Source organism: Cheilinus undulatus, linkage group 8, assembly GCF_018320785.1.
Source record: "Cheilinus undulatus linkage group 8, ASM1832078v1, whole genome shotgun sequence".
NCBI lineage: Eukaryota > Metazoa > Chordata > Actinopteri > Labriformes > Labridae > Cheilinus > Cheilinus undulatus.
In genome coordinates this window covers 31,642,570-31,669,552 of record NC_054872.1, presented here as the reverse complement: position 1 = coordinate 31,669,552, position 26,983 = coordinate 31,642,570, and the positions used below count along the sequence as shown (strand labels likewise).

Here is a 26,983-nt window from a genome sequence, read left to right as displayed (position 1 = left end):
GCAGATATTAAAGAGACGCACCATGAAGCAAACATATATTGATCCTAGTGTGTGAGTAAAAGTGTCTGCAGGAGTTAGTCCTTACCTTACAACCTTCGTCCTTCCTGGCCATATAGTTCAATACTGCAGCATCATAAATAAAAGCATCCAGTTTCCTGTAAAGGGATCAAGGGAGAATTCATTCATCATTTAATGGGAGAGAGGCAGCAGAGGGATGGAGAGAATGCCTGAGACAGGGGAGGAGGTATAAAAGTGGATCTCTGATGTACCTGGGAAGAGAGTTGGGGTGCAGAAAAATGGCTGACAGGCGCAGGGAATGATAGAGGGGGCATGAAAAGTTAAATCATAACAAGAGAAAGGAGGAAGGGTGGAATAGTAAAGCAGGCTTTGCGGAAAGAGTGAAAACACAAGGAGAATAAAATAAGGCAGATATCAGGGAAAGATGTGTGAGTAAGAGGGAGTGGGAAGGTGGTGGAGGGGGGAGTGGGGATTTATACTGTGCAGTGACAGAGGGAGAGAGAGCGAGGGGGAAAGATTTACACACTTCAGGGGGAAAGACAAGGGATAGAGCTAGAGAGTGATGAGGATTATAAAGTTTAAATACAGACACACCGAGGTGGGTATGAGACGGGGGAAAAATGGACCAAATAAGAGGAGGACAAAAGACAGAAATGGTAAAAAAAGAGGGCAGATGAGGACTGACATAGAGGGAAGAGATAAGCACTACTGAAGAAAAAACAAGAGCAGGAGAAAAGAAAAAGTTTCTCATTTTTTGCGTATGCCAACACTCGGCAATAATTGTGGTGTCAAGGCAACGGGGAGGGAGACACGGTGACAGAAGCTTAGGATGAAGTAAACTGGGATTATCCAACACATGACGGGTGATAGAGATTCCACTAAAAACTGAAGAGGGAAATGCAGCTCGCACCAAGTGAGTGAGGGGAGATAGCAGTGAAGGTGAAGAGAGAGAGTAAAGGTGGAGAGAATCAGTGCAGGGAAAGCAGAAAGTGTGACAGAAGATGTGAAATGTTATTCAGAGTTGAAAAGAATACTGCTGTGTATGACGGCCTGATGATGACAGAGCCAGAACCCCTAAATGTTTCCACCGAAACCAAATAAAACAGTAAACAAAGAAATAGGAGACATTTTTATACGATGGGTTAATGGAAATACTGTAGGAAAGAAATCTTTTTCTTGCTTTAAGGGAGAGAAATTTCAACATCAACAACTTCATAAGAATCCGGCAACTTTATCTTCTCTAAGCAGATTGTGAGATACAATCACTCCCACACATATACTGAGTGACTTTGTGGTGGGATTGTATTGCAAACCAATGTCAAGATCTGATTTTAATATGGCCTGTGGTCAGAGTTTTTCGTTTCATCATATTTCATCACAGCGCAACACAAAAAATTATCTCCAACATTTATTGGCACCACATGTATTTGAACCTCATTGATTTGGATTTATTGATCTATGATTTTAAAGGAGAAAATATAAGATTTCTAAATCTTACAACTATAATTGGTGGTATGTCTCTGTATCTTTGTGTGTACCTGCCTGTCTGGATTTGCACACCACACTGTTATTTCAATTGTCAATTGTACCTCTCAGAAGACTCCTTGGGTGCACTGGTTCAAAACTGGTGCCATGAAAAATCACAAATATGTACAAATTTTCTATAAAATCCAAAATTGCTGCACTTTTCACTTCAGTTTGCCCCCCTACCTCTCCCATTTCCCGTCACCCATTAGGTGCCCTGATACCTTGTGCCATCATCCGTCACTACCCCTGTATAACACAAACGCTCACTCTGTCACAGCACTTAAGAGCAGATGGCCTTTGCTCTCAAACACTCTTACTTTAAGACGGAAACTACGACCAGCTCATAAGTCTAAGTTTTTGCAAATTGACTTAATTGCATTAAGCACATAATGATGAGGACATTAACAGCATGGCATAAATAAAGTAAAGATAGCCTGCTGTCTGTGAGAGCTGATGGAAGTGTGCTGCAGTTTATATGTTGCACAAACTTTCCAGAGATCAGGAAACAGTGTCACCTCTGTATGACTTAAAAGTTAATGGTGTGTAAAGGTCGGTAAATATTACCTCAGCTTTGCTATTACTAAGCCATACCTGGAGTTAAATCAGTCTGAGGTTCTCAGCTGCTTTTTTTGTGTGGCACCATTGTGCATGACAATCAAGCGTGTGTGTGTTGGTTTTGCTTTCTTTGAGCTTTCCTTCAGTCAGGGTGGAAACTTTCTCAAGGTGGTGCTTGAGTGAACACATTAATATTGCCACTCCTTTAACTAAATGCACTGTCAGTTATTCTAACATGGACCTTCAGAATCTGTGCAGGATGAGGGTGGGATTGGATTGCACGTGCCGTGGGAGCGAGCGGTAATGGTCAGAAATCCAGCGGGAGCAGGATTAAAAGCCCACACATAAAAAAGTTGCTATAAAAGTTGCTAATTCCAATCTTTACAAGCTTTTACAGTTATTTCTTTCATTTCTAAGGGATACACTTCCCTAAAAAAATCATCTAAAAATGAGTTGTTGTTGTTTGAAGGCAATGAACAGATTTAGCTTTTCTCTCTTTGTTTCTGTTGCATTTATTAAACAATAAACTAAGACCAAGTATCCAATATTCTTCATGGCAGTCAACTCTGTCTTGTAAATTGAGGCTTTGGAAATGTTTTCTTATAAAATTGATAAATCTCTGTGTAATAATTTCTCACATGATCATCTTGGTTATGTTGTTTAGTGTCTAGCAAGCGTAAAAAATAATGTCAAGCAAAGCACAATATAGTTTTATATTGCCTGAGGAAAGTCTGAGTGACTTTAACAACTTCCTTAATTTATCAAACAATAATTTGCGAGCCTGCCTTAATGGAAAATCAGCCACTGGAAAATAAAAAGGAAGATGTAGAGAAAGACAAAGACAAATCTAAATGTGAGGGAATAAACACACTTATGTTGTAGCACACATACCCAGTCTTTAGATTCAGTATGGCGTCCTCCACTCCTCTCTGGTTGTATTTGCCCATGTACTGGTGCATGTCTGGGTAGTTGGAGCGGATGTTTTTTTCGGTGCTCCCATTGGGCACTGTGCCAAACTTCAGAGGTGGGTACTGCTCCTCGGGATGCTGAAACTAGCGGAGCAAAGGGTTGCGAGGGAGGGAGACAGAAGGGGCATGAGACACAGCAGGCTGTGCACCAATCTGTCTGACCTATTTCTGTCCACATTTCAGACTAACTTACAACACTGTGCACAGTCAAATCTTTAAAAGTGAGAAGTCTGAGGACTTAACTGCCTTTTTTATGTATTCAATAACTGTGGTAATTGAGTACCATTAAATGAGATTTTATTTATTTCTAATTTCCTGTGTTTTAATTAATTTAAACGTCCAGATGCAGAAGATCTGGCTCACTCTAAGACTTTAGGTCTCCTCCTTTTTTCCACACTTGATCAGTATTGAAGCAGTGAGGTACCTTTTTGTCCGAGAGGCCTGACACCGTGTCAATGTACTCCTCCTGGATCATGAAGGCAGCCAGGTTAGCAGTGTAAGAGGCAAGAAAGATGACAGCAAAGAAGGCCCAGATCAGCACCATGATCTTGCTGGTGGTTCCTCTGGGGTTCTCCACTGGCACTGAGTTGTTGAAGACAATGGCCCACAAAAGCCATACAGACTTCCCAATAGTAAAAGTAGACCCTCCAGACTCTGGCAAACATGACAGAAGAAAAAGAGAGAGTGAAGGAAAAAGCATTGAGTGTAATAAATGGCTGTAAGAAAAACTTCTTTACAGACTGAAGCCTAGCTCGTACATGGCACGACAGAGTATTCAGCAGCGTCTGACTACAGATGAAGCTGCTGAATCAAATTAAACTTCACTGGATGGTCTGTAAAATGGATTTGCTATATATGAAAATACCTAGCAGGCTTTTTGACACCAATGCTCATAAGGCATTGACTATACATATTTGAGGCTGACAGCTCTCAATTCAGCTGCGACGTGATCTCACAAATAATTAAACCACATGGTGCAAATCACCATTCAGAGGGCTCAAACACTTCTGCCTTTGTACGACGGGGGTAAAGGAGAACGATGGTGTGAGATGAGAGTGAATGAGAGGGATATATGGGAGGATGACAGAGAGGTAAAATTATGTAGAGCGCAGCAATCATGCAGTAAAAGAGGTGAGTCAGGCTGGGTATTGGACCAAGGCATCAGGCATACTGAATATCACAGGGGTACAAACTACGCTGTTGAATAATAAATGGCTGCTTCAATATCGAGGATATTTGGATGCAGTTCAACACACTGGAGGTATAATTTCCTCTTCCCTGAACTCACAGTTAAGGATTCAGGGCAGCATATTCTAAATGTTTGTAAGCAGAAACATCCACATGTGCATTTTTAGAATGATAACTGACCAATCAGATGGAGGAGGAAGAAAATAATTTAAACTCAATGCATCAAAAAGTCCTTTTGATATTTTCAAACACCATCCTGGATGGAGGTCAGTGTTGTACCATTTGACCCATGCAGCAGCAGTAGCAGCAGCGGCAGCAGCAGCAGCGATGGACTGCACCCATACACATCTATCAGGCTGGGAAAGAGACAGCTTAGACCCATCACTCACTCTTGCCAGTCTGGAGACTGCGGTTGTAGCCCACAGGGCTGAAGAACTCAAAAATGAAGACGGTCACAGCAACCACAGTCAGGCACATGACAAACATCATCACCCACACCGCTGGACTGTACGGCTCTGTAAAGGGATAAAGAGATTTTAATGTATACATAAGGGACTTTAAAGCTGGTTTATGCAGCATTATTAAATCATCATTGATAGCAGAGTTGTATTTATTATGTATACAAATGAGAGGCTCAAATTCCTGGCATATAATGTCCTATATAAACCAAGAGAGTGCACATATTTTCCACAAGTCCATAAACCTTCTCTCTTTTTTTACAATCATCTTGATGCAGTCTATGGGCCAATAACAGTGCTCTCCCACTGGAGCCTTGAGTCTGCTGACGGAGTAAAACTCTGAGTTGGGAGGACACGAGCAGCTTAGAAAAAGTAACGGCTAATCTAGATGTAAAGACCAGCAGCCAAAGACTGGAGCTTTTTATGCAAACTCAACACTTTACAATTAGATTCTGTACATCAGCTAGCAGCTCTTGCATAAACAGAGCCTCTTACCTAAGAAAGCGGATGGTGAGACAGTTCCGTTGCTACGAGAGACCATTACACTGATCCCAGTCTCCACAAAAGGGACAGAGAAATCCACGACCTCTGATCTCTCCTCATTGATAGTCAGCGAGCCAATGGCCATGTCCGCTCGCTTGTATACCACCTAAAGGGAACAAGAATAAGTAGTTCAGCAGGAATACAATTATGGGTAATTCCTGGAGTAGCGATGTTTCACAGTCTGCATAGATGAGTTTCCAGGTGAGAAAGTGACATTTCTGTCCCCTGACCCTTTGTACGCTCACAAATGTGGAAATGTGAGAAAGGCCAAGGATTCAATCTGGTACAAATACCGAACACTTGTCTCTTGCGCATCTCTTTAGCATACAAAATGAGCTAAGGCACATCTCCTCCCTGCCACAATCTAGAAAACCTGAAAACCGCTGTGTCTGCTGATTGTACAAGTGAAATGTTAATCTACATTAGACATGGCACATCCGCTCTTCAGAGCAAATCAGCAGAAAAATGAAGCGAGGCGGAAAAGCAAAGCACCCCTCCCCTCAACTCTGCCAAGTCTCTGGATTACCTGATCAAAGAATGGCAGGCTTGGAGCATCTGATCAAAAGGCAGACATTAGTTTGAGAAAACAAAAAATTTACTTGGCCTTTTGCATGCGTAAATAGATTCGACAGACAGCTCTGGCCCCGGCTCAAGTTATAAATGATTGAGCAGAAAAGCTTCACAGAGCTGTGTTGGAACCTGTGACAACCGGCATTTGGCAAGTTCCCTCTGGGACAAAGATAGAAACAGCAGGGTGCTTCAATGAAAAAAAGCAGCACCCGTATCGATCTCAGTATGTCTATGAGCATGTGTGAACGCTTGTCTGTGTGTGCCTGTTTTTTCTGCCAGCATCTCTGTCTCTCTTGATATGGGATCATGAACCTCAGTGAGTGTTGCCAAGAAAATATCAAGGACTAATCGCAACTAGCCAGGGGGTGTCTGACAATGTGTGTACATGTGCCTTTGTACTTCTGTGTCTATGTGAATGAGGATGTGTCTACAAATAAACCAACTGTATTAAGGTGTTTATACAGAAGGCTGTCTTCAGTGCAAATGTGTAAATAAGATGGGCATATTACCTATCAAACTTGTTTAACTCTACATGTTCTGCTATTCTTATAATGTTTGTTTGAAATGCAGATTTGTGTGTGCGTGTGTGTGTGTTTGAGTATGTGTGTAACAAATGACAGCTGCCCGATTGCTGGCAGTGCTTAAGTGGCCATAACTCTCACAGCGATTGATGTGACACATAGCATTTAACTGGTCACCCAGGACGCCTGAGCACAGGCTTGGGAATGCTACATTGCAGCTTGTTGACTGAAAATGCAACACAAGTATGAAGAGGCACAAAATAAAACCACACATAAAATCGTATTTCACACATAGGCAAGTGACACGGGACCAACACATTGCTCACAAATGAAGACAGGCGGAACCACAGTAAACAGCACCCCCCCATCACCCTCACAGAAACACCCACACACACATTAAAAATGACTTGCCTCTCCAATCATGCCATTCCAAACCCCATCAATTTTCTTCCCGTGTTTTCCATTGGTCACTAAGTAAAGGTCATAGGTGAAGCCGACAATCTTAGCCAATCTCTTAAGGATGTCGATGCAGAAGCCCTTGCAGCACTGCTTCACGGGAGTCACACCTTCATGATTGGTACTGTGGAAGAATCAAAAACGAGAAGTTAAAAAATAACAAACTGAAAAAGGAAAAAATGGCATCCTGGTTGATTTTAAGCACTTTTTAACGTAGGATGTATCTCAAGAGGAAAGGAAAGACAGGGAAACGAAAGATAGCAAAAAGGGACAAAATGGTCACAAGAGGTAATATTGTGGCCAGGTCCTTGGTGACAGGTTTGATCGACCCATGTAGGATATTTGCTGTCATCCCCTCAGAGGCTGATGAACCATAAAGCTCCACTGTGGTCGTATCTGATTCCAGACCCCTGAGTCATTTCGCTGATCCTCTGGAGAGCAGTCTCTTATTGATTATGGTCAGAGAGTGAAGAGACCACAGTTTTGATAGTTGATTGATGTCTCCTCAATTGGATTGCATCATGAGAGCTCAGGAACTCCATTCATGACAATGAGAGATTTACTCTTTCTCTTCTTCGTGTTCATTCGTATATTTTTTTATTGTATTTCCTTGATTACTACTTTACTAATTCCCTGCTGGGATAAATTAGTATAACATAGGCTAGTATTCTAATGTATGGCTTTGTCTTGAAATGAAAATAATTCAAACCTGGCATTAAGGGGTCGCCGGCAGGGCACTGAGTCACGGATGCAGGTCCCAGATGCAGAGTCTGCGAGCTCCACAATAACAAATGGCCTTTCCTCTAGTGTGACAACTCGCAGGTGCTGGGCATCATCAGGTGGTTTAAGGAATGGCCCATAGCGGGACCAGGGTGGGTACCGAAGTCTTAGCACACCGTTCTCCCACCAACCTACCTGGGGGAACAGGCAAAGAAAATATTAGAAACAGGCTAGGTAAAAAAACAACAACAAATATCCGCCATATCCAGTAATTGTTTTCCAAGGCACAAAGCAGAGACAACTAGCTTTTAAACTGTGCCAAGCTACTGTAGAAAAGGTGTATTGGGGGTTTTGGTTAAAACATTTCAGTGTATAAAAGGCAACTTTATTTCACAGCAACCTGCTTATGACTTCCACCTGCCTGTAATGTTGCAGTGGAAAATTAACTTTTACTGTGATAATTTTGAGACAGTCAGAACACAGTGGGAATAAGCTACATGTAATTTTAGTCATTAAGTTAATCGTGCAATCGTTACATTTTCTTGGTCCCAAACTGGACTGAATCTGTGGTACATTTGTTGTTTACATTGTTCATGAAAATATCAAATCAAGTTGCCCATGATTTGTCATGTTAACTAACACATGCATAAAAAGCTTTAATGAATGAATAAAGAGAATAACTTCTTTAAGTGTGTAGGAAACAAAGCGGTCATGCTGTTTGAGCCTTTATTTATCTTATATTTTTAAAGGTTGCTTGTATCCAAAAATTGATCCAGCATCCAAAAAAATTAAAGTGTTTCCGAGAAAGTGTAAACATGCTCTGTTTTACACAGTAACGTTGCCTGGTTATTTATTAAACTTGATATATTTTTTAGACTCCACGACCCGACCCCGGATAAGTGGAAGAAAATAGATGAATGGATGGATTTTTCTTAGAAGTAAAAGTTATGATTGGAATAATTGATTGTTTGGTTGTACTTTATTTACATATCATGCACAAAAAACCCAAACCCTGATGGGTTTATAAAACACCAGAAATACCACAGCATTGTTACAAAAAACATTAGGGCTGAAGACTAAGCTGGAACATTTTAATTGCAATTAAATACAGGATTTCTGTAGTTCACCACTATTAATCCCGCCCTTTTCATTGCTCTTGAAAATTGCACTATTTTTCATTTAAATTTTTATTGTGTTATCATTTTTCTGTTGTCTTAAAGACCTTGTAAAGTGAAATCCAAAATTTGTGTCTTAACACACTAGATATGTTGAATATAGTAGATGTAAACATATGAAAACACTGAGATCTACATGTGACTGAATTTTAGTTTTAGACCATTAGAGAGTTTTTCACCTCTTTCCTGGCTGGGTTTTATTTGGGTGGGGCAAATATGTGGGCTGGTGATGTCACCAGCCCACAGTGGAGAATGACCCAGCCCCTCTAACACTACAATATAAAGTCAAAGAGTAGTTTCATCTTAGTATAGTCTGTTGTTAGCTGATGTCACTGCCTTTATTGAAAGTTAAGTTAGTTAAAATGCTGTTTTTTTGTTCATTGTGAGGTAAATTTGCCAGATCTATCAGCCACAGTGGCCTATGAATCATTTAAAGTATCATATAACCAAGATTTGAGCCAGAAAGCGGACTTTGTTTTGCTCTGGACCAGAGCCAGGCAGCTGCACTCTGATCACAAGGTCAATAGGGGCAACAAGGGGCAGGTTAATAGCTTGAGTGCTTTTCTCCATTCAGATTGTAGCATTTTTTAATTTCAGAAGATCATATTTATCCTGAGTGGGCAAAGCTTCAACTTATTCAACAGAAACGCCCACACCATCCTAGAGCAGAATTTACTGCCTCATTTTTCATGACTTTGAAGCTTGATTTTATACACCTAGATGTTTGTTTTATTTTACCTGGTGTTTCATAACACCGTGACCTCTCATACAACAAACCTAAATGCAGATTTATTTTCACTTTACAGGGTCTTTAAACTAAGGGTAATTGACTTCCTGTTTGGATACAGACCTAATTGTATAGATTTGAAGGTTATTAATAAACTCAACCACAGAAGAAAGAAATTGTTATGGATTGTAAAGAAAATGGGAGAGTAAAAAGGTAAATGTTCTGACTTGTCCACTGAGCTGTCTGTGATTTTTGAAAGTGAAATGAGACATTCAGGAGCCGAAAGGAGATGCTTCAGTGGCTTAACCAAAGTGTGCTGAAACATTACAGCGTGACTGATGATTGAAAGATTAAAAAAATAGTGCACTAATTGTGGATTGTAATCACAATTAATGTGACTCATCTTGACAGCACTAGCACAGATCTCTACGGTTAAACATTCCTGAGCATAACTGTGCACAAAATGATCTTTGTATTTCTAGTACACATACACTTAAAGCTTGAGTAACATTCGATGAGAGCCACGTAGAATCAACTCTACTCCCCCTCCCTCCTTGTTCTTCGTGTTTGAGCTCCGTAGCTCCACCGCTCTTCTCACATACCTCCTTGCAAATGTGCATGTCCATTGAATCGAATACTGACGGTGGCAAAGCTCTCGTGGAGTGATTTTGCTCCACTTTTCCACTTAAATCAATGGCCAATCACAGGTAAGAAGACACTTCGGCTCAGCATAAATAAATTCTACATAGGGCCGAACACCACCGGTAACTGTGCAATTGTATCAACTTCTCACTGAGCTGAGAGGCAGAAGTGCACCTACTACAGCGGCCAATAGGAACGCTGACCTGAGACTTGATTGGCAGTGAGTACTAGCCCCCTCATTGGCTGAAGCATCATCCCTTGCTGGTTTTCCTCAAGAGAGAGTGCAGCGCGAGGAGGCGTTGCAGAAGTGTGTTATTCTGTTAGATGGCTTCAATAACAAGACCCTGACGGGTTGTGTTGTTTTTGTTGGCATACGATACTAAAAATAAATTGCTTACTACAGCTTTAACAACCAAAAATCTGGCTTGTGCAGATTTTTATGATAAATCAATCCAAAATATCAGGGTAACCTTCCCATTATTAGTTCAGTTGTTTGTGCTGGAGTACAGAGCAAAGATGTTGCTGAAATTAATCATGACTACTCTCAGTATTGACACTGATTGCACATTTATGTGAGAGCTACTGTAGCATGGACAATAATAGTGAATGAGCTGCAAGTGATGTGTTTTGAATAAATATAGGCCTAAGGCACAGATACAGATGGTGTAAGTCATGCAATGGTAAAAGCAGCAAAAGTATAGGAAAATAATTAGCTGAGGGTATTATACTATGATTTAGATATTGGTATTGCCTATGGATAATTTAATACTTCACCCCTGAGTATGCACAGTTAAACACTGTGTGCATCTATTTTTATAAAGTGACAATATAAGACAATGAAATCAGCGATAAAATCAAAACAGTGTTTTACTGTTACTATTGTGAGTTCAACTCAAAAAAACAACCGTCCGTTTAACTGAATTTAAGATCCTATTTGATTTTGTAATGGTAACAATGCCATAGCCTTAAAGATATACCTTTCATACAAGCAGATCTGCATTTATAGCAACACTTTCATAACATAATTTACAAATGTCCTGCAAAAATCTTCATTTTTATGCTCCGTCTTTTAATGTCTCTCTCAGTAAGGCAAAAATCAAGCAATTCTGGGTCACTGAAAGTGACTCCAAAGGTGAATGACATCTCCCTAATAGTCTCAATAAAAGCAGAATAGCCTATAAAAATTGTCACAAAGGTTGCATTTACTGCAGAGATGTGGTCACGCATTGCATTAATATGTACAGGTTTTATAAAGGTAACTGTGCCCACTCTGTCTTATTTGAACACCAGATTCTGAATATTCATTGTTATGTGGGCTGGAAGCAATTACCTGACATCTCTGTGCATGGGCAAAGGCTACACTGACTGATGGGAGTAAAGCAGTTATCCAGATATATTTCTGCGTGTTATTTACCCCAGAGTCAAATCACCCATTTAAAACAATAATAATAATAATTTGCATAAAACGGCTTTAAGTGGGATGACAGGTTCATGCTTGAACAAACAAACGGCTTTACTGAGGGAGATGTGGAGATAGAGTCAGTTCTACCAGGTCTCTATGGATCCAGAATGGTGATTTAACATGGTTTGATTGAAGAAGATTCCTGATGAAGTTTTTTAATGATTAAACAGGCCTATGAGCAGAGAGTATACCCATGGCTTCAGATTTTCTTTCTGTATGATTTATAAAATCTGTTTTGGAATGAGCCCTGAGACAACATTGTTCACTGTCCACTGTTAACCTAAAAATGTCTGTCAAGCATCCCTTTGGCTGTATCATTGTTTCCACATCCTTTTTGAATTGTTTACATACACTCTGCATGTGTTGGGTGCTCATGCCTGGTGTTTTTCAGGCATTGTGAAAGCAGCAAAAGGCATAACCACACTAAAAGAGATTCAATGCTGAGTCTTATTTTTTTGTCGGCTTTCTTCAAGCAGCAAAACTTGACACATCTTGGTATGATCATCCGATGAAAGTAATGTGTGGGTATACTGACAAGTATTTCTGAGGCAATAGACATAACAGAAAGTCTGCCTACAGACTATAAACTCCTGGAAACATGCACAGATGTATCAAGGTATACAGTCAAAACAGAGAAAAAAAGCTATAAATCTAAGTGCAGCTTAAGCAGGTCAGTAAAGTAAAATAGAGTTGGCAGTTTTCCTGCAGTCTGCCTGTCTGTGTAGCGCAAGCGCTGGCAGAGGGAAGAGAAAGAGGTGGCAACAATGACAGTATTTCAACTGCACTTCGACCGCAGTTTTGCAGCTGACATTCAATCACAGTACACCCAGGAAACACAGACAGAAAACAGATAGCACTAACAGAAGAACACACTACTAACTATTGCACAAATAGAAAAAAAACTCAGACACACAAAAATTCAAAAAAGAAAAGACAGAAACCACAGCTCAGGACTTTTTCAGGCAGGGAGAGTATTCTGCTTTAAAGCAAACGTTTCAGTTGTAACAACTTTAAACTGAATGTTATTCTTTGGCAGCTGGGGGCAACATTAATAAGTGTTCAATCATCAATTTCTTGTAATATAAGGATATATCTACCCCTGTGTTGTGGCTGTAGCCTAAACAAGCCATGCTAATGCTGGACAACCTTCAGCACTAGTCTGTAGTGTTTCAGTAAGCTAAGCTGGGTGCTCCCGGGCTCTAGGTAATGGTGCAGTCATTGTAAAGAGAACATTAAATATTCAGGGAGAGCCAACAGCGTGGATGTGCATAATAGGCAGATACAGGCGTCTTATCCTCATTCTGGGTGTGTGTATGCAATAGGGTTTATGCAAGAAGGGTGCACGCATATGTGTAGGAATAAAGTAAGTGCCCTAATTTGTGTGCACACACACATGTGGATGTCTGTGTGTATGTTTTAAGTGTTTGTATTTGTGTGTATGTGGGTGGGTTTGTACCCTGGGTTTGCACAGTGTCGAAGGACCAACACAGGAGCTTCTAATTGAAAGGGATTTGAGGGATATGGCAAGAGTCAGCATGTTACAACACGCTGAGACTGGACACTGGTGGGCTGTTAAAACCAGCAGGAGGTTGAGAACCACAAATGTGTGCATTTGTGTGTATGCTGTCTGTGATCTTGCGTGGGGGTGCATTGGTATCTGTATTTGTTTGTCATTATGTGTAGTCGCGGTGTGGATGTTGTGACAGAGTGTCTCCAAGCATGTGCAGTGAGGTGTTGAGGTGGGGTTGAGAAAATGAGCATCACTCTCTCCTCTGACCCTGACAAGGGTGAAATCCCAGCGTATTAAAGGGAAGACATCTCCAACAGGTGACAAGGCTTCATATTAAGGATTTGTGAACAAACCACGGCTTTATGGAATATGCATGATATTCCAGTGGTGCTGGTGCCTGCTCGACTGTGCATATGGTTATGTAGACAAGACATTCCAACACACAAAACACTGGTCTAAAACCAGATGGTAATCACACCCAGAGATCTGCAGCACTGTTTAAATCTGCATTTCATTTTACAGCTAACATCCTTAAAAACAGGCTGCAATTTAACAAGTACAGATCAAGAGAGCAAATTGAGAACATTGCGCTCTGCTGTAGAAAGACTAGTAATAAAATTATGAGTTGGAATGTACATGACTGCAGGACTGCAGCTATTGATTATGTTCATTATTGATTCAAGGATAAATTCACATATTTGAAGTCTGAGTTCAATGATCATGCAACAATATGTGCATATTAAACGGAAAGAATTATTTTTCTCCATCCTCCATCTCATTTGCTTCTCCAGTAAAACTAGTATTGGTTAAATCCACAGGCAATTACTTAAAATATGCTCCAGACTAGGGATGTTCAGATACCACTTTTTCCTTTCCAATACCGATCCCGATACAAAGGTGTTGGGTACTGGCTGATACTGATTTTTTTTTTATTTATTTCATTTAACCTTTATGTAACCAGGAGAAAACCTCACTGAGATTAAAAATCTCTTTTTCAAGAGTGTCCTGGCCGAGACAGAAGCAGTGAACAGAGGTTCAGACATACACAAAAACAGTCATACAGCATACTAGAAGATATGCATATCTATATCTATATACATATATATGATATGAATACTGATCCAATACCAGTGTGAACTTTCTGGACTGACTGTGCAGACTAGCAAATTATTGTAGAGCTATATTTGACTCAGAACATGGCTGAACAAATAAATAGAATCATAATATACAGCATCTCTGGGACCCTAAAGTTGTTTTAAAGCTGATTATTGAGTTATACTCCTAAATATTTAGATAATAATACAGCTGGATCACAGACTCTCTCTATCTCCCTCCATTATTCTCTATTCAGGCAGCATGGATCGGTGCATACACTTGTGTACTCACTGATACCAATACCTGCATTTTAAGCAGTATTCGACATATTTCTGATACTGGTATCGGAATCGTTAAAACCCTACTCCAAACTGGGGCTGCAGTAATTAATTCTTTTTGTAGTCGAGTATTCTATCGATTCCTCTATCAGTTAGTCGAGTACTCTAATAAGAAATGTTTTATCCTCTTTATTTTTTAAATTAATTACTTTTGCCTCATTCAAGAGTATTGGTAGTAGACAAATGAGAAAAGAAGACTGGTCTTTAAAATGAACTACAACTTGTTTATTTAAAATAGCTGTTATCGCACATGATAAGCTGACAAGCTGTTCACTAGCATCACAGGAATAGGACCTATTTTTCAAAGGGCTTTCACTTTTAATATTTTCAACTATATTTTTTTTGTGTGTGAGAGTGTGGGTTGATCCACTAAAAAAAAAAAGACCTTTTAACACCGTCTCTGGACCTGGAGAGCACATTTAAAGGAGTAAAGCTGCTCCCATGACCTGTTGAATCCTGACTATATGACCATGAACTCAGACTTGTTTGCTCTCTGCCTCAGTCACTTTGACAATAACATGTTTCTATTTGATTGGTATCTGTTTATTATCAATATTTATTCTTAAACGCTTTGGGATGCTGAAGCCTTTCTAAAACAAGCTATAATCAGGACTTGATGGTGTGATTAAATTGTGAAGCCTGTATATAACTTTTGGGTCAACTGGTGGAGTTTATAAAATCCTCTGCAAGCTGCAGACACAGACTGAAATCAACCAGTCCTACAGGCAGCACGTAAACTCATAGATGTACTACAGGGCAGTTCAGTGCTGCAGCCAACCTTAACTGGACACTTGCTGTATTGCAATTTTTTGCACTTCCGCATTGGCTTCATTTTTCAGGATCGGAGATTTCCGCTTGGTTCACATGTGTACTAGAGGTGTAATGATTCATCGATGTATATTGTTACATCGACTGGTTGATTAATAATCCAACCAGATCAATGGAAAGTCAAAACATCCATTTAAGTGATACTTCGAGCTACGCTTTCATTATGAATTTCCCCTGCATGCCTGTTTACAGTTTCTGCTCTACTTTTACATCCAGAAGCTTTTGAAAACAATAATAAGGAAGGAGGAAGAAGAAGCCAGTGGGTCTTGCTGCTCCTGTGTTTTGTTATGTCTGCTTCTTCCTCTCTTTTACTAAGTTACCAGCATTACTGCCATCCACATTGGCAAGTAATGCTGTCATCTGTGATTGTGATTTTTCTCCATTCAGACCATAGACTTTGTAAATAATTCAGGCGTATTTGTCGTGGGACAACATACACCGAACCGTCACAAATACTGTAACACCCCTAGTATACTTACTGTAAAAAATGTGAAAATGTGAATCTGTAAGCTTTAAAAATTTAAATGATTTTTTTTAAATTGACTTATTGCTCACAGCATGTGGTCAAGCCTTTATAATACTTTACTAATACTTTGGCCAGACAAGCAGTCCCTCCATTCACGTAGATATTTGTTTCACAATGATATTGATAAAAGTAAATCTTTAATTGTGGAATCTGGAAATCATTATGAGCATTGGTGTGTGTGCATCTGTAGTGAAGTGTGAGTGTGCTTAAAGCAGTAAAAAAAAAAAAAAATGCAGAGAAACGGCAGAAGCTGATCAGTACAGAGACAAAGCACGGTCAAATGGTCAACAGCCAGCTTTTTTCTCTGCCTCAGGCACCAACAGCCACAGTGAACTTTACATGAAAATGAAGCCATGGAGCCTACTCTACTCACAGTCAGGTTTATATTCTTATTTCAGATCCCAGGGCAGCACAGATATGCTTCTCCAGCTCGCAAGGAGAGGTTAAGACCCAAGAATGTTGCTCTAATCAGCATAAAACCTGCTCTGGGTTCAAGTGCTTCAGGCACTTTTGTCCTTGCAGTTGTTCACAGAGGACAAAATTTCCCATGAACGCCAAGATTCAAACAGTATATGAAGGAACCAAAGGAACACAAGCAGTAGTTCAATGTGATTCAACCTAAATTATTCCTAGAAAGCAGACTAAAATTGCATGATTAGAAATAAAAAAAAACATTGCCATATCCTCACATCTTCCCATCCACTTCCATGTGTCCAGGAAATAACATCCAGGTAGGGGTTGGAAAGATATCCATCAGCATTAAAGGAGTAGTCTCGACCACCAAGCGTGATGTTGCTGAAATACCTGCATGGCAAAAAAATGCAAGAGGGCAAATAGTAAATGTAAAACATATTATTGCAGTCATTAAGCATGAAGATGAGGAAAAAATTCAAGTCATACTGTTGTTTTTGATTGAACAGTAAACCCGCTTTGCTGTTTTTTCAACTTGAAATACAATCACAGCACCTTTATGGTGATGGTGAGGCCTTGTCTATTAATCCCAGCTACAAACAAATGATCAGACACACAGGAACGTCAGGCCTTTTTGAAGTCAAACAACTGTCGCTCTCTGAATTGGCTGCAAGCTCTATAGTTTGTCTGAAATCACACATGAGAGACCCTTTAATTGTCTCCTCATGTCATCTTGTAGGCTTTAAAACAAAACCTGAAAGCTTTTTTTTTTACATGACAGAAACCCTTATATAGAACATCAGTGTGTAGTTACAGACAGTGAACAGCAGGTAGCAGTGCAAAAAATGGAAATGAAAACTTCTCCTGCTCTGTTCTTTGAGATATTTTATCAGCAAAGAATTGAGTTTATATTATTCATCTGCCTTTAACTTGTACTGTCTGTGCTGTCCTCATGTTGCAAAAATTACTGCAAATGAACTACAAGTAAGCTTATTTTCATTCTCACCAATCTTAGAGGTGTCTCACTTTATTACTGTGTTAAGCATGTACGTGCATCAAGAAAGGCTGGTGTAAAAAATGAACAAGATAATAACCAGAAACCACTTGTGCTACCTGTTTGAGTGTGCTGCTGCCTGTTTGCACAGCCTACAAGGAATATATTAAAGCCGGCTCATTAATATACATGAGACATGGTCCGCTTGCTACAGATGCTGGGGTAATTTTGCCAACTCACAACTACACGCACCAACAACATCTATTTTGCATGGATGATAGCCAGTCCCAAATTCAGATATCCCCCCTGTGCCTGCTCCCTGACACTTTATCACCCAACTCCACCTATATATCTTGCAGCTCAGTCTGGCACAGAATCAGCTCATTTAATAGAATACATCTAAACCTGTCTCTGTGTTATTTTCCTTTTCTCTTTTTTGTGTAGGATCAGTTTGGATCCTGACAACTTCCTTGGCTCAACCCTACAACCTAACATTTCTACTTCCCTACAGAGCTTGTCTCATTCCTCCTGTCTTCCTCTCACCTCATCCTGCCTCGCAGTCTCTGGGTCTGATTGGCGTCTGTCATGCAGTTGGTGACAAAGTTTGGCCCTCCCGTGGTTCCATAATCCTTCCGCATCGCAACTGCCCCATGAGTCAGCACCGACACTCCCCGAGCAATCCTCCGGCGAGGTTCGTCCCTCCATCCCTGGGGCCGCACGGCAAAAATAGCCCGAGGCAGGTTCTCCATGCCCAAACCTGAGAGAGCCGGCCCCACGGCAAACCACATGTTTGAGGCTCCAGCCTGACCTGCAGCCCAGGCGGCACGGAAAACCAGCTCGGCCTCCTCCTGGGAGCAGTACAGCAAACGTACCTGGAGGTACAGTAGGAAGGCAGGGAGGGAACAGGGACGAGGGGAGACACACACACACATACACTCTAGTGAGATAAGGAGGGGAAAGGGGAGACGTGGAGGAGAGAGACAGAGGGTGGGAGAAGTAAGGGGAGACAGATAGAGCTGGAGCAGAAGCGTACCTGAACAGGGAGGGGGGAGGGTTGGATGGAAAAGGCCATATCAAGAGGAAACAAGGAGGTAAGAGCTGTAAGCTGATGTGATAAGGTTCATAGGAGCGGGGCAATGAAAGAGAAGCACCAGAAATGGGGAGACTGCATGGCTGAATGTATTGTATGCTAACCAGGGGTTTAAGCAGCCAATAGGGGTCACTGCTTAATGAGCTTGGGCAAGTTACAAGTTCCAGTTATGATGGAATATGATGAATAATGAATACGGGATTAAAACAAGAAGGGAGAAAGGAAACAACTATTAACAGCAGAGCAGGAAAATACAGAGGGAAGCAAGGGAGGAGGGGGTTAAAGTCCAAACACACCTCGGGGAAAACATGGGGGGAAGAGGTTAAACTCTGACATATGTTATTAAATCAGGGTGGAGAAAGGACCTGGAGAAAACTAGGGATGGAAGGGGTTTCAGTGAGTCAATGTAGAGATGTAATTAAAGGAGGAAAACAGAAGAAAGACTATAAAAGAGGAAGAAGAGAAAAGCAAAGGATGACATATTTTGGTAAAATCAAGGTTGGGGAGATAAAAGATATTTTGAAAAAGAGGGGTGGGATGATGGAGTAAGGCTGGAGGGAGAGAGCGAAAACATTAAAGAGAGAAAAACAGCAGGAAGAGAGAGCAGTGACAGTGCATGAGCTTTCTGCTGCAAGTCCTGAGGTAAGTAGAGCTGAAGAGGAGAGTAGAACTTGACCAAAGGGTTTTAAAAGGGAAGAGGGGAAAGAGTGAGTTGGAAGGGATGACGATAAGAAAGTGGAGCTGAGCTGTGCAGACGGGGTGGGGGCGTGGGGTGAGTAACATTGCAAAACAGATGGATTGGCCAGATTCCATGTATGTCATCAGGCAGATCTATCTTGCAAAGCGCCAAATTGAGACGATCGTGCCAGGTATGCGAACAGACCGGACCAATCCACATCATTCGAGGGGAATGAGGCGGTAGGTAATGACAAAGTTTAATTGTAATGGAAGCCGGCAGAAATGGCTGCTGTCGGTGCAGCGATTTTCTCGGATTAAGCTATATAATAACGACACTTTGATCAGAAATGGACCACATTTCTTTATTGAAATAAGAACAGAACCATACTGAAGAAGAGGTTTTTGCTGTTCTCCCGAGATACTTCGGAAACTATGACAGAACCTGCCTGCCGAGCTTACATTACTAACCAGAGCTGTGCACACCTACCAGATTTGTTGCTTTGTGAATAGAGGGGTCTAAATAGCTACAAATTCTCTTAGTTGGCAAAACTGCTTGTCGTTCTTATTGGTTTATAATGAATTTAACAGACAGAATGTTCGTCCAATCACCCTCAGAGAATTTTTTGATAAGTCCTGCCCTCCCAAACACTTTATATGGGAGAATATAAAATATATCCCCTGCAATGGATATATGAAACAGTTTATCTGGCATGTTAGGTTAGAGGGGTGGGGGGGTGGGGGGTGGGGGGACAAATGCTGACAAATACCCAAGAAGCAAGAGAGTGAAAACATTACGATTAAAAGAAATATATGAAAAATAGCATCATCGAAAAAGGGGAATCAAGGACAAGAAGAGGAAGATGAGCCTTTCATAGAAGAGGAGGAGTGGGGAGACAGAAAAACAGACTGAAGCGCATTTTGAGAATTGCGCCTTCATTGAATTTTGAACTGTAATGGCTTGGCAAAACAATCCTGCCTGTATGCCAATAAACCTCCAATGAATTAGCCGGGGAATGAGAGTGACAGAGGGAGGAGGAGGAATGGGGGAAGGAGGGAGGACGAGGGTGACGGACAGAGAGGGAGACTGAATTAAGGAGGGAAGGAGAGAATCAGAGTTATAAACAGACGCACAATATCTAGAGACGGGAAATGGAGAAAGAGAGGAACATACAACAGAGAGAGAGAGAGAGCAGAAGGAGAAATACTGACACTGCAGAAGCTGGAAGAGGAATGGAACAAAAGATAGGCAGTGAGAGATTTGAGTAGAAATTGACCCAGAGACCCGCATTAGGCCGTCTACAAAGCAGAGGACATTACCATATGTGGCAGAGAGGGAGAGAAGGGGAGAGAAAGCATGTAATGCAAACATACACTGAATCACTAAGCAATCAAAAGCATTTACTAGCCCTGCAGGAGAGAAATGCTAAAGAAAGGGGATTGTGAAAAGCAAGAAGGTTAGAAAGCAAGCACTGAGAATAGGCAGCCTGCAGCAGGCAGTAGGTTGTATTAACAGTGACACTAGCAGAGTAGAGTCCAAGGAGTCCAATACACATGCGCACACTTATAGATACAAATACACACAGTCACACGCGCACACAGAGCTGCAGTGGCCATGCTGGGACATTAGCAATGACATTGAGACCTAAACTAAACGGAACCAGAAGAGAGCAGAGTCTGTGTCCAGAAAGACATGCAGCAAGAGGCATGGACGAATGGAGCGAAGGAATGAAAGATAGCCAAACAGAGATGGAGGTTAACAGGAAAGCAGCAGAGGGGAGTGAGCTTGTCTCCAGGCAAAGAAACGCAGGAGGGGAGGAGGAAGAGGGAGAAAAGTCAGAGGAAGAACACAGAGATGAGTGAAAAATGAGCAGGGGGATCATGGGGTCAAAGTGGAGGTTAAAGGGAGGACGACTGGGTTAAAAAACAAGATAAAGAAAGTGTCAGGAGGGTAAAAAAAAATAAGGGATGTGAGAATAAAAGTGTAAGTTAGGAAAGGAAGGGAAGGTTCAGCTAGCCAGAGAGGCAGGAGAGGGTTCAGGCATACAGTATGTAGGAATGAAGACACCAGAAGTACAAGCTAAAAATCACAAGTCATTCTGGTTGGTAATAAATAGATGTGCAGTTTTTTTTTTGTCATATAAAAAATCAAAGAAGTACAGAGTCTATCATAAATTTTGGAAAATTACAGAAGTTAAAATACATTTTGACCAAAATATAACTGAGTTTGAGACACGCAGGTCAGAAATCTCTCGAGGTGGCCTAGGTTAGGTTGTGCCCTGAGCGGTTAGGGTTCAGTCCGGCCTGTGGCTTTTTCAGCGCATGTTGATCCCCATCCCTATGTTCCGAATCTGTCTACTGTACAATCTCACAAGTAAAGCAAAAAAGCCCAAGAAATAAATCTTTAAAAAAGAAAAAAATCTCCAGATTGTTTCTGTGGTCCGTTCATTCCTTGCCTCACATAGCCAGACTTAATATCTCCACACTGTAGCATTATAATCCTACACAAGGGTAAAACAAGCAAATTAGAACCAGGGTTAACTGTTTTTTTAAACCTCTGGACATTAGAAAGGAAGCCTTGAAATTAACATAGTAAAATCTCTAAAATCCCAAAAAGAACCCTAGAGGCTTGCCTTGTGCACCATCCATGTATTTTTCAGAATGTGCTTTTTTCACTGGAAGGTTGCAAGCTTTGAAGTCTTTGTTTTTGTTTCACGTAGTGAAGGTAGTTTTGAGAATGGCAACACGCAGCTAGATTGCATCTGAAAGACATGTCTAAAGCAGAGTCTTCATCCTGAGAGTGAGACTGCCAGATCTTTCCAAACATTATACAGGAGCTCAACATTTTCAGACCTACAGACCTTTGATATAAGAGGCGAGTGAAGATCTCAGAGTTTATCACATGGGCCAAATTCAGGTAAATATGAATATAAGACAAAACATTTTAAACCTCGCCATTTGTTGGAATGATTCAGCTATGAATATTTCACAGAGGGTAAATATCTTAAAAAACAAGGTTAAAAGAGTGGACCTGTGATGGGGGAGGAGCCCAGAGACTTGTGAGTATTCTAAACAAACATTAATTTGCACATCCTGTTAAATTCAATCATATGGTGTGGCTTTAGCCAAAAAATCTGTGTTTCTAAATCAAATAGGGATCAATATGAATAGGCTCTGTGTCTGTGTGTGACGCAGCTAGTTTTACAGCAGTGATGCAACATTAGGTAAAATTTGGAAACAGGTTGGGATTTGTCTATTTCCACAGATTTGCAGAACCACTGTATAAGTGGTTGAATTCTACAGCAGGCTGCACATAACTCTTATGCAATGCTGCACATTAAATCAGCGAGCACATCAGGTTGACTTGTGGTTTTTGTTGTACCGTTGAACTCTTTATGCCTTGGCAGATGGGAGGGGAAGAGAAGAACAGAGGGATAGAGGAGAGAGGGGAGAGAGATGCGGAGAGACAGAGGGAGAGACGAAGAAGGAAGGAAAAAGCTGGGAAGCCACCTGTTTGTCAAGGGGGCCCCCAATTATACTTGCAGCACTTCCTCCCCTTTCCTCCCCCCTCTCCCCCCTCCCTCCCCCCTTTCTCACCTGCGCCTCGTTCTCCTTCAGCAGCCTGCGCGTGCGTGCCCCCCCAGGGTCGTCAGTCACGTTCAGGATCACCACACTCTTCTTCTCCCAGCCGATGAACGAGCCATCCGTCAGGCCCTCCACCACAGACAGGAAGTCCTGGTAGCCATGGTGACGCGTGGACACCACGGAAAAGGCCGTCCAGTCGTACTCTTCCAGCACCTCAAAGATGACCTCTAATTGGAGGGCAGTAGAGGAGCTGAACTGGAGAAAGATGGAACCTGATTCCTGATTGGGGAGAAAAAGCGGCAAATGTGGCGTTTAATCTCAGTAAATTTCATCTTCTGTTACTGCTTTGTGTCCTAAATGAAGCTACAATACTGTAAGTAAATGACAAACTGCATTACTGCCGAGACTGCTGCATCTTTATGCACAACAAAGAGGCATCATGGGGCCTGAAGTTTTTATGGAGAAGTAGCACTTGTGCAGCTGCAGGGCTAAAACTACTAGGATTGTTGCACAAATTCTCCTATGACGTCCAGAAGGGAGTGTTTCTAAAAAGTCTGTTCAGGGTTTGGGAGGGGATGAGGATAGCGAGGGTACATCTTCAAAGGAAGCTAATCAAAGTGCTACAATTTAATTCCTCAAGAGTAAATGGTGAAAACAGTTATTTGTAAGCACCACATGCTTTGCTTTTTGTTTCTGTTTTTTTCCTGTTTGGTGGTGAAAAGCACGTAACACTTGTTTCTCTGGTGCATACACAAACATGAAACACAACACACACACACCCTCATCCTTATTCACCCATACACACACTCATGTCTGCTCATTGCCCCCCTCCCAGTAACATCAGAGGCAGAGCGACAGCCCCAGTTGGTGCCATTTACAGATCAAACACTGCAGAGTTTCAGCAGATCGGCGTCCCTGACCTTCAACTTCCCCTCCGTCCCACCGGCACTTCCTCAAACCTTTTCTTCACGAGAGGATGCATGACACTGTGATGCTGTAAGGTGTTATGACAATGTAAGCAACCTGCCCTGTGTACTTTGCTTGTAGTGCACACTGCTTATTCACACCAAATATCTTTAAAAGGATATTGCAGTATTTTTGAAGTTCGGTTGTATAAGGTGCTTAGCAATAGCAGTGGCATTAGCCTCTGGAGAATCAGAGTGCATTGCCCCTTTAAGCAGAGCACACTGGGGTCAACAGCGTGGAGGCCATACAGCACTACAGATGGGTACGGTTTCTCTGTGTAATTTAGCAAATTTCAGGTAATAACGGGCTGAAAATAATGTCTCAAATGTGCGCTCTATCAAAATATTTTTAAGTGTTTTATTTTCCACCCAGACAGCCTCTGTGTTTGGCACCATTTTCAATGAAACCTTTGGCTAGGTTTTCTTCCGCCTCAGCATAGCCCCTGATCAGCAGCAGCCTTCAACAGACAACAACAACAAACTAAGCTAAAACTAAACTAAAAATCAGCGATGTCAACCAGAGTGATGATAACATGCTGTTTACAGTGGATTTGAGGGGATGCTTTTATGATCCAGAGCACACAGAAGAACAACCTGTGTAGACAGAGACTCAGCAGGAAGAAAGAAACTTTAGCAGTTAGCATGAGAGATCCCAAGTTATTGGTATGTACACTGTGAGCCCATGCCCACAAACGCTGGAGAGCAACTGCTATCACGAGTGGGACTAAGTCACATCACTTCTCCTGGACATTTCTGATAAGAGGTAAACGGCTCATATGCCTGCAGCCTGCATCACTACCCATCCAGAGTTCCCTGACTTACTGAATGCAAACTGGAAAAAATGACCTGACCAGAACAGCTGAAGTAAGTCTGTCATCCAAGTAATTTGTGGCTGTCATTTTATTTTTCTAATGGCTGATAATTTGACAAGCTACATTTGGCACAATTTTTTTAATTAATAAAACAAAGTGTCAACCGTTGAAGTGGAAAACAGCCATAATAACTACTTTTAGTTTAGTTTGTTGTTGTTGTTGACTCACTGAAGTTGGACACATTCCTAGTGGTGTTGGCCTGCTAGGGTTGCCCCTCGTCTCTGATTCTGTTTGGAATTATCATGGACAGGATCTTGAGGCTCAGTTAGGGGGAAGAGGTTTTGTGATTCAGGGACCTCAGAATTTTAATCTCTGCTTTTTGCTGATGATGCGGTACTGTTGGCTTCCTTCTGCCAGGGACCTCCAGCAGGCATTGGAGCGGTTGGGATGAGGGTCAGCACCTTAAAATCTGAGGCCGTGGTACTTTGCCAGAAAACAGTGAATTGCTCCATCCGGTTTGGGAGTGAGTCCTTGCCTCAAGTGAAGGAGTTTAACTATCTCAGGTCATGTTTACGAGTGAGGGTAGAATGAACTGTGAGATTGACAGGCGAATTGCTGCAGTGTCTGCAGTCTTGAAGAAGTTATACCCGACCATTGTGGTGAAAAGGGAGCTGAGCCAGAAAGCAGAGCTCTCAATTCAGTATTCATTCCAACACCCAACTCTGGTCATAAACCCTGGGTAATGACCGAAAGAATGAGATCGTGAGTCCAAGCAGTCAAAATGAGACGTCTGGCTCAGCCTAAGAAAAAGGGCAAGGAGGTCAGACATCAAGATAGAGCTTGAACTAGAGCCGCTGCTCCTTTGTCCAACTAGGACTTTTTGGAGGGATTATATATCTCATCTGGCCTGGAAATGCCATGGAAACCACCAGGAAGAGCTGGAAAATATTGCTGGGGAGAGAGATGTCTGGGTTGACTTGCCTAGCCTGCTGCCACCGGGATAAGCGGAAGAAAATTGATGGATGGACTTTGCTGAAGCCAGCCAATCAGCGATATACTGAGGCAAAAGCTAAAGGTTGTAAAATAGTGCTAAACACAGAGGCTCTCTGGGTATAAAAAAAACACCTAAAAAATTTTTGGTCTCGCACACATTTGAGCCAAGATTATTTTGGCCTTTTTGACCTAAAACTCAGTAAATTATGTGGGGAACCTGTACCCATCTGTAGAGCTGTATAGCCTAGCTTTATTACTATTGCCACAGTGTGCTCTGCTTAAAGGGGCAACACAGGCTGTAACTTCTGGAGACTAATGCCACTCCTATTGCCAAGTAACTTTCACAACCCGACCTCAAAAACACTGAAATATCCCTTTAATTATTGTCCTCACATTTGGGCCTGTACAATCATACATCTGCAAAGTCTACATTCCTGTATCCTTCAGATTCTCTCCCCCACACACAAATGCTCAAAATACACACATCCTTCACACTCCCACCCGAACCCAAATCCCCCAACTCCTACCTGTGGCATCCTCCCCAGCCCCGCTCCCCCTCCTACAGCCACAATAGGCAGTCCTGTTTGCGCAGAGACAAACTCCAGCATGGGGGCCAAAGGACCCCATGCTGTGCGAGGGGGCCTTTCCTCTTCATAAACCAGACCCTGCAGAGGCCGCGCCGCCAGCAGCTCACACAGCTGGGACAGAACAGTCTTAGGACTACTGTCATTCACCTGGAAAATGGGAGAGGGAATGAAGAAAGAGGAGAAAAGAAAAGATCCTTAAGTGGCGAGTATGTGTAGTATGCAAGACATGTCTAACCATTAATACAGGCTGTGGTTATAGAGCAGAGCTTCATTCAGCAGTGCTGCCCATTCAGCTCAAACAATGGAAATGAGTAAGAATAATGGATACTCATTGCTATTTGCTTTCTGTAAGTTGGGAGTGAGCAGGAGGTGAAGGAGCGGGGTGTCCAACCTGTAGCCAGATGACGTTAGCAGAGCCCCACTGGGTGACCACGCTCTCCCCCAGGGAGCCGTACACCCGACCAAAGCCGGGGTAGAGCACCCTTCCCCCAGGCCCCGCCACCGCCGCCTCTGCCTGCACCGTAGCACCAGCGTGGATCACGGCGATGTTGAAGTTCATCATGGCCCCCGCATCACGCTCCCGCGGGCTGGGCCGTAGCAGGAGGTGGGGGGAGGCATCCACCAGACCTGCCCCCTCTGCCAGGATCAATAGGAGAGAGAGAGTAGGTATGGCGACCATGGCAACCTGCCGAGGGGGGGAGGCAGATATATATCGGGCTAAGAGAGGGTGCCTGAAAGAGAGAGACAGCAAAGAGTAAAGAGAAGAGGTGAGGAAGGAGAAGAAGCAAGAGATTTAGTTAGGTGTTTTTTTCTGTAATGTTCAGTGCAGGGGACAACAAATCAAATCAAGATTAAAGGAGAAGGGAACAGAGGAGGGAGGAATCAAGACAGCAACAAAAGAAGTTGTAGACTGAGTGTGAGAAGAAGAAAGAGACACATCAGAGATTGCATACAGGCTAGACTGTAATGAAGTCAGAATTCAATCATCAGGAAATAAAAGTTAGCTTTGGCTGGAGAAAATACTGGACGAGTTTGGAAAAGCAG

The 26,983-nt window shown here is 42.0% G+C and overlaps 1 protein-coding gene across 1 annotated transcript in view; it reads right to left on the bottom strand.

The window, feature by feature from the left end:
* Positions 1–26,618, bottom strand: part of LOC121514151 (glutamate receptor ionotropic, NMDA 2D) — a gene marked incomplete at its 3' end in the record, with an annotated part of 34,731 nt that extends 8,113 nt beyond the window's left edge. Inside the window, exons 1-12 of the mRNA XM_041794247.1 lie at positions 26,331–26,618; positions 25,880–26,086; positions 22,595–22,861; positions 17,776–18,104; positions 16,517–16,631; positions 7,514–7,719; positions 6,760–6,928; positions 5,210–5,363; positions 4,646–4,771; positions 3,493–3,722; positions 2,992–3,152; positions 86–155 (exon numbers count right to left, since the gene is read on the bottom strand). Coding sequence (XP_041650181.1) covers positions 86–155; positions 2,992–3,152; positions 3,493–3,722; positions 4,646–4,771; positions 5,210–5,363; positions 6,760–6,928; positions 7,514–7,719; positions 16,517–16,631; positions 17,776–18,104; positions 22,595–22,861; positions 25,880–26,086; positions 26,331–26,618 — 2,322 coding nt within the window. The remainder of the gene's footprint in view (positions 1–85; positions 156–2,991; positions 3,153–3,492; positions 3,723–4,645; positions 4,772–5,209; positions 5,364–6,759; positions 6,929–7,513; positions 7,720–16,516; positions 16,632–17,775; positions 18,105–22,594; positions 22,862–25,879; positions 26,087–26,330) is intronic.
* Between the last annotated feature and the right edge of the window lie 365 nt (positions 26,619–26,983).